This window comes from Hyla sarda, chromosome 10, assembly GCF_029499605.1.
Source record: "Hyla sarda isolate aHylSar1 chromosome 10, aHylSar1.hap1, whole genome shotgun sequence".
Lineage (NCBI taxonomy): Eukaryota > Metazoa > Chordata > Amphibia > Anura > Hylidae > Hyla > Hyla sarda.
The window spans coordinates 102,540,007-102,555,885 of record NC_079198.1 but is presented as its reverse complement, the minus strand read 5'-3'; the positions used below and the strand labels follow the sequence as shown (position 1 = coordinate 102,555,885).

The window sequence follows — 15,879 nt, the reverse complement described above, 5'->3', positions numbered from 1 at the left end:
CCCCGTTTATAATTTCTTTTTTATCGTTTTTTTTTTAAAGGGTCAACCCTTAACTATATGAATAGCAAAAAGGTTAAAAATGTAACACCTTATGGGCCAGGGGTTTTTCAGTTTTTGCTCTTGAAGAAAAAACACCCTTTTTGTAACTTTTGGGGGCTTCCATTTCTACGTAGTACATTTTTTGGTAAAAATTACACCTTATCTTTATTCCGTAGGCCCATACGATTAAAATGATACCCTACCTATATAGATTTGATTTTGTCGTACTTCTGGAAAAAATGTAGGAAAGTGTTTAAGTTTCTGACCCCTATAACTTTCTTTATTTTTCCGCTTATAGGGCGGTATGAGGACTCATTTTTTAGCGCTGGAGCGGACTCAGGACGTAACTGTACGTCCTTGGTCCTTAAGAGGTTAAAGAACATTTTGGGGTTAGTTTTACTCTTTGGCAATGAGGGTTTCTGTCTCCCTTTTTGCAGCTTTTATCTGTTTTTTATTTTTATTTTTTACATCTTTGTTTATAGCTTTTTAATGATTCTTCACTGCCGGCCTGTGTTAGTAGTTTAAATGCTTTATTTTTGTAGTTTATTGCCCCCTTAACATTTTTATTCATCCATGTTGGTTTTCTTTTATTTCTGACCATTTTATTCCCATAAAATATATACCTCTTGCAGTGAGAATTTAAGATATTTTTAAGTCTCCCGTTTAGTGTCAGTATTTTTGATTTTGAGGATATTATCGCAATTTATATTGTTAAGGGCTTCTCTGAGTTGATCAAACTTTGCCTTCCTAAAGTTCATTATTTTTGTGGCCCCTCGAGAGATTCCCTTATTGAAGAACAAGTTATAATGTATTATATTATGATCACTATTTCCTAGGTGTCTTACTACTTGCACATTAGTTACTCTCAGGTCTGTTGGTTAATATTAAGTCCAGTAGGGCTCCCCCTCTTGACGGGCCCTGCACCATTTGGAGCACATAATGGTCTTTAGCTATAGTCAGAAACCTGTTTCCTTTATGAGATTCATAGGTCTCAGTCTCCCAGTTTTATATCAGGATAGTTAAAGTCCCCCATTATTATCACCTCATTTTGATTTGCTGCCTTGTTTATTTGCCTCAGTAATAGACCTTCTGCCTCTTCCATTATGTTTGGTGGCTTATAGCAAACCCCTATCAGATTTTTTACTCTTATCTCCGTATATTTCTACTCATATTGACTCCACATTATCATTTCCCTCCCATATATCCTCCCCCAGTCCCTAGTTTAAACACTCCTCCACCCTTCTAGCCATCTTCTCCCCAAGCACAGCTGCACCCTCCCCATTGAGATGCAGCCGTCCCTATGGACGGTATCTGACAGTGAAGTCGGCCCAGTTCTCCATGAACCCAAACCCCTCCTTCCTACACCACTTGTTTACCTCCCTAATCTCCCGCTACCTCTCTGGTGTGGCTTGTGGTACAGGTAATATTTCAGAAAACATTATCTTGGGGATCCTTGCCTTAATCTTGCGGCCTAAGTCCCTGAAATAATTTTTAACCCCTTAGGGACTCATGTTCACCTTTTAAGGACCTTAAATGTCACTTTATGTATTAATAACTCAGGGATGCTTTTACCTTTTATTCTGATTCCGAGAGAGTTTTTTCGTGACATATTCTGCTTTATCATGGTGGTAAATTTTTATTGTTACTTGCATCCTTTTTTGGTGAAAAATCCCCAAATTTCATGAAAACTTTTAAAATTTAGCATTTTTCTAACTTTGAAACTCTCCTTGTATGTATATGTATATAAATGTATATTCCAAATAAATTACGGTATATATTGATTCACAAATACAATGTCTACTTTATGTTGGCATCATAAAGTTGACATGGTTTTTACTTTTTGAAGACATTAGAGGGCTTCAAAGTATAGCAGCAATTTTCCACAAAATTTCAAAATCTTAACTTTTCAGGGACCAGTTAAGTATGAAGTAGATTTTAGGGGCCTTTCTGTGAGAAATACCCCATAAATGGCCCCATTATAGAAACTAAACCCCTCAAAGTATTCAAAATGACATTCAGAAAGTTTAAGGCTTTAGGTGTTTCACAAAAATAGCAGCAAAGTGGAGGAGAAAAATCTAAATCTGCATTTTTTACACCAACATGTTCTGGTAGCCCCATTCTTCTCATTTTTAAAAATGGTATAAGGAGAGAAAGACTCCCAAAATTTGAAGCCCAATTTCTCTCAAGTATGGAAATACCTTATATGTTGACAGAGTGCTCTGTGGGCTCACAACATGGCTCAAAAGGGAAAGAGCAACTGTGGGATTTTTTTAAAACAAATTTTGCTGTCATGGTTTTTGGGGGCCATGTTGCATTTAGGAAGCCTCCATGTTGCCAGAGCAGCCAAAAAAAAACACATGGCATACTATTTTGGAAACTATACCCTTCAAGGAACATAACAAGGAGTATAGTGAGCCTTAACCCCTCACAGGTGTTTGACGACTTTGCGTTGAAGTTGGACGTGAAAATGGAAAATTAGATTTTTTTAAACTGAAATTATGGCTCCCCATATGTGGACATCATGTGCTATGCTGGCGCACTACAGGTCTCAAAACAGAAGGAACTCCATTGGACTTTTGGAGAAAGAATTTTGCTGGAATTGAAGTCGGGGTCATGTGCATTTACAAACCTCCCATGGAGCCAGAACAGCAGAACACCCCCCCCCCCCCCTCCCCACATGTGACACCACTTTGGAAACAACACCCCTCCAGGAACGTAACAAGGGTAACAGTGATTACATGCACCTCACAGGATTTTTGAACAGTGGTCCGTAAAAGTGAAAACAGTATATTTAGCTGTGGTGACCAGTGTCGGGCAGCTGCTGCCAAGGCAAATAAAATCATGGGGTGCATCAATAGGGGCATAGATGCCCACAAGGAAATAATTCTACCGCTGTATAAATCACTAGTCAGACCACACGTTGAATACTGTGTACAGTACTGGGCACCAGTGTATAAGATTGATATAGTGGAGCTGAAGAGGGTTCAAAGACAGGCCACCAGAGTAATACGGGGAATGAGAGGACTACAGTACCCAGAAAGATTATCAGAATTAGGGTTATTTAGTTTTAAAAAAAGAAGGCTTAGGGGAGACCTAATAACTATGTATAAATATATCAGGGAACCATACAGAGATCTCTCCCATGATTTATTTATACTCAGAACTGTATCTATAACAAGGGGGCATCCTCTACATCTAGAGGAAAGAAGATTTCTACACCAGCACAGACGGGGGTTCTTTACTGTAAGAGCAGTGAAACTGTGGAATTCTCTGCCTGAGGAGGTGGTCATGGTGAACTCTGTGAGAGAGTCCAAAAAGGGGTCTAGATGCATTTTTGGATAATAATAACATAGCTGGTTATGTACTGCCATATTTGGACTGCCATATTTGGAGTCGGGAAGGAATTTTTACTTCGAACTATGTTACATGTTTTTTGAACAGTGGGCCGTAAAAGTGGAAGAATTGATTTTGAACACTGAATTGCTGGTAGTAACCATTTTTTTTTTTGTTTGTTTCACAAGTAGTAAGAGAAAAAAAGCTCCACAAAATTAGGGTAACTTGCTGGGCGGGCGCACAACAAGGCTCAGAAGTCATAGAGGTCTGTTTGCATTTGAGGCCTATGGTATATCAGTAGCTGATGGTTACATACATTCAGAGGAACATACAAAAATTAAACACCCACATGTGACACCATTACAGAAAGTACCCACCCTGAGAAATAGGTATAAGGATAAAGAGGACATTTTGAACACGTGTGTTTCCTAATTTTTTTTTTCCAGGAATGGGTGAAGGGTAGGTTTCGAAAATTGCAATTTTCATCCTATGCTCTGCTTCATTATTCTGTGAACAACTAACATGTGACTCCGAATTGTCGCCTGGAAATAAGACCAAGCTCATGACCGAGGAATCTTCGCATTTGAGGCTGATGTTTCTTACGGACCTAACAGTTACATACATTCAGAGGAAAATACAAGAAAGGAACACCCACATGTGTTCAAACATAAACAGTACACTCCCTAGGGAAGGTGTATAGGGATGAAATGGAGATTTGGATTTGGAACGGCGGGTGTTCCCTAAATTTATTTTCCAGGAATGGATGAAGTGTAGTTTGGGGAAAATGAAAATTGCAATTTTGGTACTGTTATGCCACTTATATTCCCAGAATGACCCAGAGTATAGCCAAAAGTAAAAATGATGCCCTCCCCAAACCCTATGCTCTGAATCATCATTCTGGGAATGGGATGTGTGTGACCATCCCTATTCGGTTACCTCAAAGGCGCACCCCACTCAGGTGGGGAGAGAGCTCTTCGCAATTGAGGAAACTTCAAACCCCCAATGGTGTTGACTCTATGCCCCATGACAACCCCCTTTTTTTTTTTTTTGGGGGGGGGGGGGGGGGGAGATATTATCAAGAGTATTGGGAAACGTTTTTTTTTTTTTTTGTTTTTTTTTGGGGGGGGTGGGGGTGTTTTGGTTTTAAAATTTGGAAGACCATTTACTCTGGACTGGTGCATTGGAGTCGAATTCTGGGTAATTAAAATCAGGGAAAAGGATTAAAATTTAGTGCTCCATGGAAGTGTGATACTCCCTGAAGAAATCCTGAATGCAGCGGCCTGGACAATCGGGGCAAGTGTCGCATTGAGTGGTGGTGTCCTTCCGAATCCCCCCTCTTTCGACATACAGTGCATTTTTTCTTGGATCGTCCCTTCTTTCCAGTGTGGGGGACCTCACCTGGAAAGTGTTGGCCGGGGACGATCTGGGGAACTGACGTTCCAGAGGTGCTCTGACCCTCTCTTCGGCGGTCACCAAAGATGAGGGCCTTTAGAACTTCCTCTTGGAACTCCAGGAATGTCTCTGTGTTGCCAGCGTTCTGGGACAGTACAAAAAAGTTATACATGACAACCTGTACTATGTACACCTCAACTTTTTTTGTACCATGCCTGTGTTTTTCACATGGCATTATATAGCTTGAGGACTTGATGAGAAAGATAAACTCCCCGATGTAGCGATTGTAGTCCAGAATACAATCGGGCTTGAGGACGGTAATTTGCACACAGAAAGGGGTGCTGCCGTTCCCATAAATTGTGGACAGTATAAGGACATCCCTCTTGTTCTTATTACGACCAGCAACAGGTTTTCATGGGAAAAGTCACAGGACTCACCCAGGGAAATAGGAGCCTGCAGGGGATAGGAAGGAAGGCCTCTTTTAATCTTCCGGACTGTCCCACAAGAGAGCGTGGATATGGCGGCGAGGGATGTATAGAGAGGGATACTAGTGTAAAAGTTATCCACGTAAAGGTGGTAACCTTTATCTAGCAATAGGTGCAAAAGGCCTAAACTATTTTCCTGATAACACCCAGAGTTGGGGGGACATTCTGGGGCTTCAAAATGGGAATCTAGTCTCTCATACACTATAAAATTGCAAGTGTACCCTGAAGTACTCTCTCAAAGTTTATACATCTCCACGCCATACCTGTGCTCGCTTGGTTGGGATGTAGTGATCTCCCTTCCAGGGACATAGGCCTCCAAAAATTTGTCCCCGAAGTGATTGATGACCGGCCTGATTTTATACAGGTGGTCATACGCGGGATCAGTTGGGGGTGGGGGATGAGGGTAGAGACGGAGACATGCCGCATTATCAGCATAATGCAAACCTATCCGAATGGCCTTGAACCTGGGATGGGTCATAGCCATACTGTAGAGCAGGGTCTGGTAGAGGGCGTCCCCATTCCAGTACTGCTTGACCTTAGGGATTTTTAACTAGGCCCATATGCAGCACGAGGCCCCAAAAGGTCCACATTTTGGCTGTACTGACTGGGAACCAGCCACCTGGCCTAGCTAAAAAGGAGCCCCGGTTTGCGGTGACAAAATTTGCGCGTACAGGTTCGTCTGGTCAACCATCAGATTGACAAAGTTGTCACAAAAAAAAAAAACTAAAATAGTCCATTTCAGTGAACAAGACAATGTCGATCTTGATTCCTGAGTCCCCAACAAATTCAGGCATCATGGGCTCGTGGTCAGTTGGCTGAGTCCAGACAAGTTCACTGGTACTAGGCACCAGTAAATTAGTCTTGGGGGCTTGACTAGTATGAGCGCCAGGGGGACTTATACCAGCATGGGGCACAGAGTCGGGAGTAGAGGAGGTTTGTGGCCTCGCATGGTGGCGTCTCCGCCGCCTTGGTGGCTCATCAGTAGATGATGAGGAGGATGCGGAAGAAATGAGGAAGGTTGGGTATTCCTCATCCTCTGTGGTGTTTTTAGTGTCTGAGGCAAGTATGGCATATGCCTCCTCCGCTGAAAATGCCATGTGACCATTTCTCTACTCTAATGTATATGTGTGTGGAGAAAACTTTATTTGTGTATGTGCTGTGTGTGGTGCGAGACTACCTCCATAACCTGCCCTAACCTAACTAAACTCGCCCTAACAGAAAAAATATAAACTAAAAAGCGAAAATGGACTTTTAGCGCAAAAAAAGCATTTTTACCTAATCAGTGGTGTGCACACTGACAAAGCGCAGAAGTCAGTGAGGGGTCCGGCCACTCAGCCCAGAACAGTGGATTGTGGCACGTACAGACCCCCACACAATACCTGAAAAATAAGATACACGCTTAACCCTGAAAAAATGCACCCACCTGAACCCCCCCAAAAAAACAAAAAACCCTGATCAGTGATGAATCACTGACCGCAGTGGGGCAGGCCGCACACAGAGGTATGGTCCGTCCACACAGTACAGGCCTGCTGCTTGTGGCATGGACCGCCTATAGGTAAGTGGGCACATGTTAAGAACAAAAAAAGGTCTGCGCCCCCAAGAAAACACTGGCGCGACCCAGTAGGGTCTGGGTCACGCAGCAAAAGGTTAATTCTGATCAGCACCAGACATAAAATGGGTAACATAAGTAGCATGCTCCTGCTCTCCTCCCCCCTCCTTTACATACTGTGATTGGTGTGGTCACTATGACCACCCAATCACATCTGTACTGGAGGATGGCAGGACTGCCACCTCCCAGTACAGTACGGATGATCATTGGTGGTGTATATTACACCACTGATCATCATCCTTTTCCAGGTCATGGGGTCACATGTGACCCCCCATGACTCGGAATCGCCGCAGATTGCTGATTTATTGATCGCCAATATGGTCAGCGGCGGGGAACGGAATTGCAGCAAATCACCTGTCTGAATTGACCGGTGCTTTGCGGCGATCGCTGATGTGGGGGGTCCTCAGACCCCCCTTGGCAATGTGCCGGGATGCCTGTAATGATTTCAGTAGGCATCCTGGTCCGGTCCCCGTCTAGCAAGCGTCGGGGACCGGAAATGCTTAGGACGAACAGGTACGCCCTGAGTCCTTAAGGATCGGGGATGCAGGGCATATGCATACACCCTGTGTCCCCAAGAGGTTAACGACACTCCACCTCTTGTTTTGTCATTGGTGTCAATATGTACCATGACTGCTGGGTCCTCTGCAGCCCCACCCAACAACCTGTCAACCCTATCCGCGATGTGCCGAACTCGAGCGCCAGGAAGACAACACACTGTTCGGCAATCCCGGTCTTTGTGACAGATTGCCCTTTCTGTCCCCAACTACTTACTGGAGCAGACACCCCCCTGGCGGTCAGAGGCAGAGTCCTGCTGCAGTACTGCTAGCTCTGAAATGGCATCCCCCTCATCTGCCAACTGGGCAAACTTGTTGGGGTGTGCCAGATCAGGACTAGCCTCCCTGACACTTTTGCCTCATCCCCTAGCTGCCTGACTCTACTGCACCTCCATCCCACTATCCTCCCCCACCTCTACCCCAGAGAGTACTTTGCTCAGTGAGCAGGAGACTCCTCTCCAAGTTGTCAATGCATCTGTGTTGCCAGTTGCTCTTCTAGATCCAGGATCTGGGCTTCCAAATGAACAACTTGCATACATCTTGTACAACAATATGCACCCTCAAACTGCTGTTCAAGGATTGCATACATTGTTCAAGATTCAGACTGGACTGCCTTTTCCAACATGGAGGCCATACTAGATTTGGGGATTGCAAAAATTAACAGTAAAAAAATCAAATATTTTAATTTAACTCTGAATTTTAAGTCCCTTAATTTTAAGTCCCTCTCACTTTTATACTTACTCACTTGTATACTTCACACTCTTGTATACAGACACACAATCGCTTAGTATACTTTCTTTTATAGTTACCAGACACCACCTCTCTCTTCCACTGGAAGTTAATGCAAAAGGTCCTTGTGTGGCTGCTCGGAGCATCGGCTTGCCGCCTCACAGCTGGAGGCACACTATGGGTTGGGTCACCAGTGGATCCACAGTGTAAAATACGCTTTGGATCAGTTACGTGTAACCCTACCCTTATACATGTTATATGGACTAATTTTAGTTATAAAGGTACGCTGAGAATATGCTTGTGAAGTCCTAGTGCTCTGTGTATGTAGCTTCACAAGCATATTCTTGGTGAAAGCTTCGCTTTAAAGTAAAATTTACCCCCATACTAGGGATCGACCGATTATCGGTATGGCTGATATTATCCGCTGATAATCCCGATTTTGGGCATTATCGGCAATTACCTTGCCGATAAGCCGATAATGCCCTGCCCCCGCACCGCCCACACCGCGACCGCCCCCCCGACCCACCGCACCGCGTCGCACTCCCCACCGTAGTGCTGGGCGGTATATCGGTATGAACCGGATGCCGTTTTTTTTTCTCACACGGTATGAATTTTTGCCCATACCGCTATACTGGTTGGGCCCCTCCCCCACCCTCCGAGTCAATAAAAAAAAATTTAACTTACCCGTAATGGGGGTGGTCCGGGCCATCCATCCTTCCTGTAGTGTCCGGCGGCATTCCGGGTGGAGGGTGAACCGGTCCGGGCTGTCCTTCTTCTCCGGGGGTCATCTTCTCCACTCCGGAGCCTGCCCGGAGTGGAGAAGATGACCCCCGGAGAAGGAGGACAGCCTGGACCGGTTCACCCTCCACCCGGAATGCCGCCGGACACTACAGGAAGGATGGATGGCCCGGACCACCCTGACAGGTAGGGGGAGAGAAGCGGGTGGTGGCGGCGGCGGCGGCGGTCTATGGCACCGCAAAAGCCACTGCAGTGCATTGATTTAAAGCGCCAGCGGTTTCGCGGGGGGGGGGGGGGGGGGGGATAAATAGCCGATAACTTATACCAATATTCCTGTATAAGTTATCGGCTATTGGCCCTAACCTCCATCGATTATCGGTATCGGCCCTAAAAAAACGATATCGGTCGATCCCTACCCCATACCCCATGTTCTTCACCCCTATGCATCTGATAATTTCCTGGTTTTCTCTCTATCCTTCAGCAGAGCACATTTCCACAATCCCCTTTGCTTAAATTCACAGTAGGGACTAATGAGCTTGCACATGAGGGATTGGTTAGTATATTCTCACTGCCCACTTTATTAGGTACACCTTGCTAGTACCAGGTTGGGGCCCATTTTGCCATCATTCTTAATGGCAAACTTTCTACAAGGTGCATGTAACATACCTTAGATATGTTGCTCCATATAGACATGATGGCATCAAGCAGTTGTTGCAGATTTGTTGGCGGCTGCACATCCATGATGCAAATTTCCTGTTCCAAGATATCCTTAAAAGAAAACTATCAGCCTGTTGACTCACACTAAACCCAATACACTGTGTTTATAATGTGGGTGAACAGGAGTCCAACGAGGGGTCACTTAGTTGAATAGTCCAGTAGGTTCTGAGATATTCCCCCCCCCCAGAACATCCTCTGCTGAATTCAGTGAATCGTGTGCAGGGGCGGGGTTTCACTGGCTCAATTTACATATTTATTGTCTGTGACTTCACATCCTAGTGTAGTCACAAACAATGGATATGTAAATTGAGCCTGTATAGCCCCTCCCCCTGTGCACCATTCATTGAATTCAGCTAAGGCTCTTCTGGGGGACATATCTTGGGACCTACTGGACATATTTAAGTAAGTGACCCCCCTCCATGGACTCCTGTTCATCCACACTATAACCCAGTTTATTAGGTTTAGTGTGGGTGAACAGGCTGAGAGTTTTCCTTTTAAGGTCATCTATTGGGTTGAGGTCAGGTGACTGTGGAGGCCATTGGAGTACAGTGACCTCATTGTCATGTATCAGATTATGTGCGCTTTGTGACCTGGTGCTTTTATCCTGCTGGAAGTAGCCATGATAAGATGTGGACACTACATGGTTGCAGTTGGTTAATAGGTATGTCCCCTGTTTATCAGCCAGCCCTAAAAAGTTAAACAAGATGTGGATGCCAGGTTTTCTGTTAGTGACACATACTGGGCTACTTCAAGTGTTTAGATTAATTCAGGCTTAAAGGACATGAGAGTGAATATGTTTGAATATCCAAAATAGTATTTATTAAAGTTTTACAAACAAATACAGTTTTGCAAAGAGTCTATAAGGAAAGACAAAGAGCGATCCTCAAGCTCCAGAAGCCTATTAGAACAAGCAGTAACTAAGAACAAGTAAAAGAAATAAAGGCAGTGTTGCAATAATAGTAATAAGACAGGACCTGAAACAATAGGTGTCCATCAATCAAAGTGAGTGTAATAACAGATGGAAAGAACAAACCTGATTGCCTATCAGGGGTAAGGAAAAAGGGTTACATGCAGGGAAATAACTAGGTCTGTGAATCGAGAGCTCGCCTGTGGATAAGGGGAGTTAAGATAGGAAGTGGAGGGGTGATTGGATTTCTGAGGTTAACAAAAAAGGGCTCATGGTGTCATGTGCTACATATCCAGAGGTAGACCAAGCTTGCCATCTGGTTTGAAATCTAGAAAACGTACTTGTACCTAGTGCGATAACACGTTCATACATACACATGGAAATTACTTTCTTAATAATGACGGTGTCTATTCTGGGAGTACCTGATGTCTTACAAAGGCAAGTAAGAGAATTTTTACAAATAACACACACCAGGTCACGGGACTTTTGGAGGTATGGCATCCATGTCCATAAACCGTAGGACCATCTGTGGGGACCAATTAATGTGTGTTGATGTAAGCTCTCCCAGTAACATCCCACATAAAGTCCAGAATAGCGTACAAGGGGACATTCCCAGAGGATATGCAATAGAGTGCCCCATTGACCACAATTATACCAGCACAAATGTGGAGTGACGGGGTAGATTGTCGATAAACAATCGGGTGTGTGTAGTACCACCTCAGAAAGGACTGCATGGTGGACTCCAGACACACTGGGAATGCTCTAAGTGGCCTTGAGAGGGCTCTTATCCTACGTTACATAGTAACATAGTTCATAAGGTTGAAAAAAGACCGGAGTCCTTCGAGTTTGACCGATATCCCTAATGAGTCCCTACTGAGTTGACCCAGAGGAAGGCAAAAAACCCTCAAACTAGAGGTAAAAATTCCTTCCCAACTCCAAATATGGCATCAGAATAAATCCCTGGATCAACGTTCTGTCCCTATAGATTTAGTATACTTAACCAATTTTGTTGTTATTCTGCAAAAAATGTTAACCATGACCATCTACTCCGGGAGAGAATTCCACAGTCTCACTGCTCTTACAGAAAAGAACCCCCGTCTGTGCTGGTGTAGAAACCTTCTTACCTCTAAACATAGAGGATGCCCCTTGTTATAGATACAGTCCTGGGTATAAATAGATCATGGGAGAGATCTCTGTACTGCCCCCTGATATATTTATACTTGTTTTTTCAACTGCCTGTCCCACATACTGGAAAGGTCAATTCATGAAAGACTTTAGAATGTAGAATATTGAAGTAAATAGGTTAGTAGGCACTTTAGATTGCTGGCTAAGAATGAGAAAGTTGGATCATCTGCATGGGTCCTACGTTTGAATATTCATTACAAGGGTGGCCAGAGTGGGAAATATGGCGAAGGCAGGGCAGCACGGCAAGCTGGCTCCCTGCCTTCATTGTGCAGAGCTGCGCAATGCAACCACAAGAATAAAGACCTCTAAAGCTGGCTATACTTAAAGGGGTATTCCAGGCAAAAACTTTTTTTTTTTATATATATATCAACTGGCTCCGGAAAGTTAAACAGATTTGTAAATTACTTCTATTAAAAAATATTAATCCTTCCAATAGTTATTAGCTTCTGAAGTTTTCTATCTAACTGCTCAATGATGATGTCACGTCCCAGGAGCTGTGCATGATGGGAGAATATCTCCATAGGAACTGCACACCTCCCGGGACGTGAGTTATCAGAGAGCAGTTAGAGAGAAAACAACAACTCAACTTCAGAAGCTAATAACGATTGGAAGGATTAAGATTTTTTTAATAGAAGTAATTTACAAATCTGTTTAACTTTCCGGAGCCAGTTGATATATATATTAAAAAAAATTTGGGCCTGGAATACCCCTTTAATACAAGTGACCCCGCATTTTAATGCTGTTCAACCGCACTATAACAAAGTACATTGGGTTTAGTGCAGATGAACAGCCTGTTAGTTTCACTTTAATCTCTGTTGTAGGGAAGGGGAGTGCTGGCTTGGATGAGTGTGAGTGTATGGTATTTTTGTAGTGGACACTGATGTTGACCTCTTGGTCGTTGTGTTTAAAGGACAACTGCAGCGGCATTACACTTATCCCCTATCCACAGGATCTCCCTGATGGGGCGCCGCCATAAGCGCTCATGGTGACGTAGCGTCGACCTAGAGGTCGCCGGTGACGCCCCCCCTCCTCCCCGTCCCCATACAGTTCTATGGGGGATGCGGGGAGGCACGAATGCTGCCTCCCCACCTCTCCCATAGAGATGTATGGAGGAGGCGTGCCGGCCGCAATGTCATTCTGCGGCTGGCACGCCCCCTGCAAGGGAGAGCAGCGGCCCCGTACAGGAGATCGCCAGGGACCCCAACGTTCGGACCCCCCGCGATGAAACACTTATCCCCTATCCACAAGATATAAGTGTTTGTAACGCTGCAGATGTCCTTTAAAGGGGTTTACCAGCTTTGTACATATATCCTATATAAAGAATTGGGGATAAGATGTATGGTCGCAGGGGTCCCACTGTTGGTGACCCCCGCGCAATTGGTGCAGCCCCTGACCGTGACTTCACGTCCCGGTCTCGGACGCAGCGCCCGGCACAGAATGCAAGGGGCTGCACAGAGATTGCGGTGGTACCCCTGCGATCATACATCTTATCCCCTATTCTTTGGATAGGGGATAAGATGTAAAAAGCCGGAATACCCCTTTTAAAGGTTCTGACTGTTCTACAGCTTAACCTGTCCATGATGTCAGTTTCCTTACTGGTGGACTACTGCTGCCAGGTCATGTTTGTACAGTGACTTACTATGCACAGTCGGACACAGTTATTTATTTTTATTCTTTAGGTTTATTTTTTATTTTTTATTTTTTTTTTTAATTTACGTAAAATTGGTCAGCAACAATTCTCCTCATGGGGAGTCTGACTGCTGGGACATCCTGCTCCCCATTCTTCCCCCATTAGAATCCACCACTCCGTTCATTCTCTATGACAGCTGCTGGAGATAGCAGAGGACTGTACTCTCTCTCGGGCAGATCTTCTAGAGAGTGAATGGAGCAATGGTGTGCATATGTGACCGCCACCCAATTCTTACGGGTGGCTCGGGTCCCCCTTCTTGAAATAGAGGGGTTTCTTCCAATCTGACCCCCTGTGCTAAGATATTTATCCTTTTATCCTGTGGATAGGGGGGTACCCTCTAATAGTGGGACAACACCTTTAGTGACATTTTGTTTGTACTTTTTACTGTATTACTGTGTTTTCCAAACAGCGTGTCTCCAGCCAGAAGCTGTCCGGGAATGCTGGAAGTTGTAGATTTGCAACAGCTGGAGTCACACTGTTTGGTAAGCACTGTTATAACTGTTAATCTGTAACCTCTTAAATTTGGTCAAGATATCCTTTACACTCCACCAAGTAGATTTAGGGAGGGGGGGGCAGAGAGTTTTCAATAACGAAGAATAAAATCCCATATATATTTTAACTTCTGAGCGTTTCTTTTTAGTCAATGTATTTTAGGTCTCCTCCACGGTGTATTCAGGCTAAAAATAAATACCCTTTTTTGACAAATGGTTGTTTATATATTTGCAGTACCTGGTGATTTTGTGTACGGTAGTAAAGGGGGTGTTTATTTATTTATATATATATATATATATATATATATATATATATATATATATATATATAATTTTTTTTTTTTTAACAATTGTAGCCTATAAATGTCATGACTACAGCTGCTGGGATTTTACTTCTGCACAATCCATTTTCAGCTTAGCTTGAATTTTGCTTCATACCAGAGAGGAGGACAATACTTGCCTGAATATTTTACCACCATCTTGGCATAGATGCCTCGTGCAGTCTGCCGTGCCCACTTCAGAGAAGCAGCATTTGTTTAATCACTGGGTTCCTCCTTATTCACTGGCCAGCTACTGAAAGGGTTTCAGTGTTACAGCTCTCCTCGGTTATGTCACTTCTTCCATCTCGCGTACCAATTATGCAGGCTAAAAGTGTTTCTCGTACCCAATGCGATAATGTTTTCCTATATGGGAGTCTCCCGGGGATGTGTGTTGCCCTGTGTGTGTGTGTCAGGGCCCTGCAGACAGTGTAATACGGCTGGCATTGGAACATCCCGCCCACTGCCTATGAGCATCTCGCTCTCTGTAGTTCCTGGTGCACAGAAAAAGCCTTTTGTCGCCTCAGCACTGGCTGTCCTTTACCTTCATACAGAGCGAGAGAGGGGGAGGAGATAGGTGGGGAGCTCAGGCTGCTTGTCTATGGGGTGTTTAATACCGAGACCAGTGGAGATGCTCAAACAATGCACCAGCTGTTACTTTTGGATGTATGCATCACTTTAAAGGTGATCCTTTTTCTCTCTTCTCTTCCATACTTACTGTCTTCTGCTCTATGTGTTTCTTTATTATTATTATTATTATTATTATTATTATTCTTATATGTGCCGGATATGTATTGCAACTTCATTCTAGGGTTTTCCTTCCTAATGAAATGCATATGGTTTAACCCACAACGTCCTGGTATGGTCTGGTTAACGCCTTCATGTCTGGAGCTTTCCCTATTGTAGGGCACTGTCACCACATAGGGAGTGTTATTACCCATTTGTCAAAGCTAACTGCACTTGCGATGTTCCTAATGGATGGTTTTATCACAATGTTAATGTTATGTATCATTATCGCTGCTTTTGTTTACAGTTAGATGGCACAATAATCAATATGTTCTAAATAAACATAAAAAGATATTTACAATGTATCCAGTAGGCTTTTGTGTGTGTGTGTGTTTTTTTTATAAGCAGGCTGGTTATGTTGCCTGGATTTCTGTGCAGAACTGTGGGACATGTTGTCATTTGGAACAGTCCTGCGTCCGTCAGTGGCTAGACTTGCAAAGTTTTTTCTTGTAGTGCCAGGGTGTGATGGTGTTGTGTATGTGTGTGGCATCCAGACCATGTTTTCTTTGGTGCCTCAGCTGTTCCATAGTCTCTCATGGGATTTAGAACCACCCGTGCCTAGATACATGAAGCTGAGAGATTGGAAGAGGTTGAGCTGTATTACCAGCCTCCTATTAAGTGTTAATTTTTTTTCCTCACCTCGCCTTCTCATGCCATGTTTGCCTGTCATGTCCATGCTGTGATTCTGCCTTTTGTCCTTGATGTCTGGTGATAGCCATCCGGCAGCATCCGTTAATAAAGGAACAAGAGAAGGGGAGATGGTTGGAGGTTATATTCTTTTTTTTTTTTTTTGTACATCCTTCAGTATAGCACAAATGAGATCAATACATTGTGAATGATGAACGTTAAACCTTTCCAATGAGTAATATGTGTGTGTGTGTAGATGCAGGCTGCCTGCTGATGCATT

General features: G+C 43.9%; 1 protein-coding gene across 2 annotated transcripts in view; it reads left to right on the top strand.

Moving 5' to 3' along the window:
* Nucleotides 1-15,879, top strand: part of PRKCZ (protein kinase C zeta) — a 283,121-nt gene that overhangs the window by 103,839 nt on the left and 163,403 nt on the right. Inside the window, exon 1 of one of the 2 annotated variants that reach the window (XM_056543985.1) lies at nucleotides 14,612-14,870. The exons of the other annotated variant lie outside the window; for it this stretch is intronic. Within the exon in view, the coding sequence (XP_056399960.1) occupies nucleotides 14,855-14,870 (16 nt within the window). The 5' untranslated portion in view covers nucleotides 14,612-14,854. Of the gene's footprint in view, nucleotides 1-14,611; nucleotides 14,871-15,879 lie in introns of those variants that run through there. 2 annotated transcript variants of the gene reach the window in all.